The 6,106-nt window shown below is 36.4% G+C and overlaps 1 protein-coding gene across 4 annotated transcripts in view; it reads left to right on the forward strand.

The window, feature by feature from the left end:
- Positions 1-5,212, forward strand: part of HDAC2 (histone deacetylase 2) — a 31,451-nt gene extending 26,239 nt beyond the window's left edge. For all 4 annotated transcript variants that reach the window (XM_014531366.1, XM_014531365.1, XM_014531367.1 and 1 more), the window contains 3 exons: positions 621-776; positions 3,884-3,941; positions 4,838-5,212. In XM_014531366.1, coding sequence (XP_014386852.1) covers positions 621-776; positions 3,884-3,941; positions 4,838-4,868 — 245 coding nt within the window. In that variant the 3' untranslated portion in view covers positions 4,869-5,212. The remainder of the gene's footprint in view (positions 1-620; positions 777-3,883; positions 3,942-4,837) is intronic.
- Positions 5,213-6,106: the final 894 nt, after the last annotated feature.

The raw sequence follows: 6,106 nt of genomic DNA on the forward strand, positions 1-6,106 counted from the left end.
ATATGCAAAACACCGAGTATTCTTACCTTATTAATTGTATTTTCCATGTGAACAACTGTAAACCTACTTTTGCCCACCCCTGTATACGACCAGAAGTTTCCACAAACTATCTATTTACGTATACTTGGGAATAAATTGGAAAACAAATTATTTAAAGTAGAGTGAGTTGAATGACCTGAAGCACTTCTGTTTGATTCTAGTCTCATCCACTTAATGATTGCCCGATGTATAGCCTAATGGTATGCTGTTGGTGTAGACATTGACGTATTTGGTTGACGGCTTTTTTATTTTGTTTGCTTTCCCTCTCAGCTCTGAAATAAAAGTTTACTTTTTAAATAATGACATCATCCTCTCACTTCCTATTAGAACATAATTTTTTTCTTCCAAAGTTTTTTTTGAGATTTCCAAAATGTTTTTCATATTTCTTCCTAGATCAAAGCTAAATTTTTAGTATTTAGCAAACCATGCATTAAGTTCTAACCTTAAAATTATTAAGTATTTCTTATCCTATACTTTTAAATGTAGTGACCGGTTAGTACATTTGTACAAAGTACGCTGTGACAGTGAAAAAACCTATGACTACTTTTATCAGAACTTTGTTTTTAATTTTTATATATCAGTTCGAGCATCAGACAAACGGATAGCTTGTGATGAAGAATTCTCAGATTCAGAGGATGAAGGAGAAGGAGGTCGTAGAAATGTGGCTGATCATAAGAAAGGAGCAAAGAAAGCTAGAATTGAGGAAGACAAGAAGGAAACAGAAGACAAAAAAGCTGGTGAGATTTATTGTTTTGGTAGATGTGTTTTAAAATTGTAGCCTTTTAGCCTGGCCGGCATGGCTCAGTGGTTGAGTGTCGACCTATGAACCAGGAGGTCATAGTTGGATTCCCAGTCAGGCACATGCCCAGGTTGCGGGCTCAATCCCCAATTGGGGCATGCAGGAGGCAGCCAATCAATGATTCTCTCTCATCATTGATCTATCTCTCTCTCTCCCTCTTCCTTCCTCTCTGAAATCAATAAAAATATATTTTAAAAAATAATAATAAAATTGTAACTTTTTAAAAGTAAGCAGCAGTGCGGTTTTTATGAGATCCTGGAGTCAATTACACAAATATTGGAGGTAGGGGGTACTAGGTAGGTGACCTTTTTACCCATATAAGTGGTGCTTAGCTCTTAACTATCTTTTATTTAAAGCTCTCTAAATGTTATTAGTCACATTTGCTTTTATAATATAGGAAACCTTATTACCTTCTCTTGGTTGACATGGGCTTAACATAGGGAACATTGCACTATGACATAGATTGGGTGAGAGGAAAGACAAAGTGATTATAGATCCTTTACAGGCTGTGAGCAAAGCTGAAATTTAAAATAATTTTTAACTCCCTAAATTTTATTTGCTGAGAATGAAACACAAGAAGTTACATTATCCTTAGACCAATTGGATCATTTTGGAAAAGCTCAGAGAATAGACTTTTTCAGAAATTGTTTGAAGAAAACAAAAACGGGAAAGATAGGAAGGAATTGTGAGGAGCTGGCTTGGGGAGGAGATAGTACTTTGCCCTGTCAGCTTCTCTATTGAGAAAATAGATGCTTTAGGGCAGGGGTCCTCAAACTTTTTAAACAGGGGGCCAGTTCACTGTCCCTCAGACCGTTGGAGGGCCGGACTATAGTTTAAAAAAAAACTATGAACAAATTCCTATGCACACTGCACATATCTAATTTTGAAGTAAAAAAAACAAAACGGGAACAAATACAATATTTGTATTTGCATGTGGCCTGCGGGCCGTAGTTTGAGGACCCCTGCTTTAGGGCATTGAATTTGCTATGAGAATCGGTTATCTTTTATCTGAGTTCCCAGAGCACTTATACATATCTCAGTCATTTTATTTAACACATCATAATTTAGTGCCTCATTACACGATTTACATAATTCCCCTGCTAGATAGAGCTGCTTATGACCAGGGGAACGCATTGTCTTAAATATCTGTATTTTCAGCACTTGGTGAATTTCCTGAATGGATACCTGATACCCCTATAAAAGTAATGGTGATGGGCATGAATTTTAGCTGGCCTGCTAATTTTGACACTTTAGCATGTGGAAAACTGACTCAGATACTGGTCCAGCATCCTTATCTTATCTCTATCACATTGAAGTTTTCTACTAAGCTAGCTCTTGGGTATTTTTTTTCTTTTTCAGTAGAGTTAGGAATTCATAGCACATCTTGGTACATCTAGTTTTGTTCTTTTATGGATTTACTCCTCTATAGGCTACTGTTCTCTTCCATTTTATAATTTTAACTTTCCAGTGTATTGCAGTGATACAGTGATGGTTCATTCTGCTCTTCTGTACTGATTGACACCAGAAATTTGAGTTATGATTGAAGTAAGGAAGACTTAGACTTTAGCTGTAGGATTTTTCTGTTTTTGTTTGTTTGTTTGTTTGTTTTCTCAGTCAGTAGGTCTTCTTGTCTTGTTTTTGGTGTTTAGTCTCATTTTCAAACCTTTTTTTGTTGCTTTTTCTTTCAAATGGGAAAGTGGGTACACTAGGGTATTTGTCTTTCATTGCTGTTAGCTAAAAATGAGAGTACCTTTTGATTTGGTTTAATGTCCTGATAGTAGATTAATCTCACGGTTTTTACCTCCTCTGTACTTATTATATTGCTGATATTAATTGAAAAATTTTTAGAAACTTTTTTTATAAGATTCTTAAAGGGCCTTGCAATTGTTAAAATCCCTCACCCTCCTCTAGCCGGTTTGACTCAGTGGATAGAGCATCGGGCTGCGGACTGCTGGGTCCCGGGTTCAATTCCAGTCAAGGGCATGTACCTTGGTTGAGGGCTTGATCCCCAGTGGGGTTGTGCAGGAGGCACATGATCAATGTTTCTAACTCTATCCCTCTCCCTTCCTCTCTGTAAAAAATTAATAAAAATATATTTTCTAAAAATCCCTCACCCTGCAGGTGAAATATTACCATAGAAAACTGAGGATTGCCTGACTGGTTTGGCTCACTGGATAGAGCATCGGCCTGCGGACTGAAGGGTCCCAGGTTCGATTCCGGTCAAGGGCATGTACCTTGGTTGCGGGCACATCCCCAATAGGGAGTGTGCGGGAGGCAGCTGATCGATGTTTCTCTCTCATCGATGTTTCTAACACTCTATCCCTCTCCCTTCCTCTCTGTAAAAAATCAATAAAATATTTTAAAAAAAGAAAACAAGGATTAAAAACTAATGTTATAAACAGTAGGGTTTACCTCTGCTTTGTCTTTGGACTCCTTATCTAATTCTCGCCCCTTCTGACAATATTCCAGTGATACTGGTCTTTCAGTTTTTCTCAGCAACCTACTACTTCCTTCTTTTCTCAAAGTTCTATTAAATTTTCCCTCTGTTCAAAATACTTCCTCCTTTTCACCCAAAGCTATTCTTAAGGAAACTTTTAAATGTCACTTCCTCGTGTTACCTTTTCTGATCTTCCAGTGCTGTGCTCTTCCGCATGGCTTAAATTCTTCACAGCACATATTCCAGCTGTAACACTGTGCTCCCACAGAAACAAAACTTCCAGCAGGACAAGGACTGTACTGTTACATGGATACTGTGAATCTATCATTTAACACAGAACCTAGCACAAAGCTTATTCAATTACTGAATTAATAAATAGTAATATACAGGGTGTCCCCCAAAAATGTATACACACTTTGAAAATTCATTAATTCCAATGGGTTAAATCTGAAAAGAAACATCAATTGAGCTATCAGCTGTAAAGTCTATACATTTTTGGGGAGACCCTGTGTATATATATGACAGCTTTTTATATTTTAAGTAAGGTATACTTTAAAGTGTTTTATATTTCAAAATAGGTTTTAATCTCTTCTAATTTTTGTTTATAGATGTTAAGGAAGAAGATAAATCCAAGGATAATAGTGGTGAAAAAACAGATACCAAAGGGTAAATTATATTTCTTAACTAGTAATTTTTTGTATGCTATATAAACAATAAACACATTTATTTGGATATGTATTCTTTTGAGAACTACTGAACTGAGCCTGAGAACATCAGTAAGTTGTATGAGATGCTCTGAATTTTATCTATGTTGGCTCATAAGACAACATATGACATCTTAACCATCATTTATGTCATCTGCTTAGCTACTCATCTATCATTGATGTAGCTTGCCTTAAAAAAGTCACAAAGACCAGTACTAATTAATATTGAAACTGAATCAATTTGTATTCTTTCATGTAATTTACTAGAGGCCTAATGCACAAAATTCGTGCAAGAGTAGGCCTTCCTTCCCCCGGCTGCCGGCACCGGCTTCCCTCTGGCACCCAGGACCCGGGCTTTCCTCCGGCCCCGCTGGCAGGCACCCAGGACCAGGGCTTCCCTCACAGCCCCAGCTTTGTCCGGAAGTTTGTCCGGTCTAATTAGCATATTATGCTTTTATTATCATAGTTTATAGATGATACCTGTTTTGCTATTTTTATATGGACACTTAATGGTCTTTCATGGTGCTTGTTTCTACATATGTGATCTTTTTACTATTGTGAGATGGGTAAATTTAAGAAACATACAGTTTTTTTAAAAAACACAATGGAGATTTTTATCAGAAAGCTTATTTGAATGCTTGGCCACGTAATTTTGTGCTAGCCTTTACAGGATAACTTGGAAAAACTTATAAAATCACTAGAAAGATTAAGGCAGTCAGTACTCCAAAAACACTGAGAGCATATTATCAGCTTACGTGTTGCTTGGCGTGAGCGTACGGCACCTGATCGGTAGATTGGTCAGTGTATTTAAACTGAGACTGTGTCATTTTTAATCTTTCATGTTGCCTCTTTTAACAGAGCCAAATCAGAACAGCTCAGCAACCCTTGAATTTGAAAGTCTCCAATTTCAGAAAACATTAAAAAATAAGAAAATATTGGCAAGAAAAGTGTTTTCTTTTTGAAGACTTCTGGCTTCATTTTATACTACTTTGGCATGGACTGTATTTATTTTCAAAATGGCTTTTTTCTTTGGTTTGTTTTTGTTCTTGGCAAGTTTTAGTGTGAGTTTCTAATTATGAAGCAAAATTTCTTTTCTCCACCATGCTTTATGTGATAGTATTTAAAATTGATGTGTTATTATGTCAAAAACTGATCTATTAAAGAAGTAATTGGCCTTTCTGAGCTGATTTTTCCATCTTTTGTAATTATCTTTATTAAAAAATTTTACTTGGATTGTCTTTTGTCTATTTATTATAACATGAAATTCTTTTTCATAGAATGATATAACCATTTTTTTAGAATTAGAACACATCAGCCCAAGCCGGTTTGGCTCAGTGGATAGAGCGTTGGCCTACGGACTGAAGGGTCAAGGGCATGTACCTCAGTTGCAGATCCTCCCCATCCCGGGCCCTGTTCGGGGCACCTGCAGGAGGCAAATAATCAATGTGTTTCTCTCACATGGATGTTTCTGTCTTTCCCTCTCTCTTCCACTCTAAAAATCAATGGAAAAATATCTTTGGGTGAGGATTAAAAAAAAGACTCATCAGAAGTGAAAGATACTGATTACAACTTCAAAGACATCCACTTACTATTTCTTCAGGAAAGATATTTACAGTAGTGATTTTAATGCAATGGGAGTTCTACCATCTTGTCTTCTATAGGTTGGCCAGTCAATATTGTTGGAAGATTGACATCTCGTAGTCATTTATCTCAAATGAATAGTACAAGCTGTACTATATAATTGAGACATAGGCATTATCTTTGAACTGAACCAAAGATTCCCCAAAATTGGAAATGGAAATTCTAAATTGAAACAAGAAATCCATAAACACAAGGAACCTGTAGACTTCCAACTCCCACTATATACCAAGTAAACAAGGAATTATGTGGTTGTGTTTGGTCAAAACCTTACTAACATTAAGTTCATCTAAAACCTGCTATTTTGACAAAACCTGGTGTTTTTACTGAGTTTACATGACATCCAGGTTCCACTGTTACACCCAGGTTTCCAAATCAAGGAGATACTTTAAAAAGTAATTTATCTTTTAACTAGTTGATTGTGTACCCATTTTAAGGTTTTGGGTATGCAACTGAACATAATGGGAAAATGCCTGCACCCACAGTTTA

This window comes from Myotis brandtii, unplaced genomic scaffold, assembly GCF_000412655.1.
Source record: "Myotis brandtii unplaced genomic scaffold, ASM41265v1 scaffold8, whole genome shotgun sequence".
Lineage (NCBI taxonomy): Eukaryota > Metazoa > Chordata > Mammalia > Chiroptera > Vespertilionidae > Myotis > Myotis brandtii.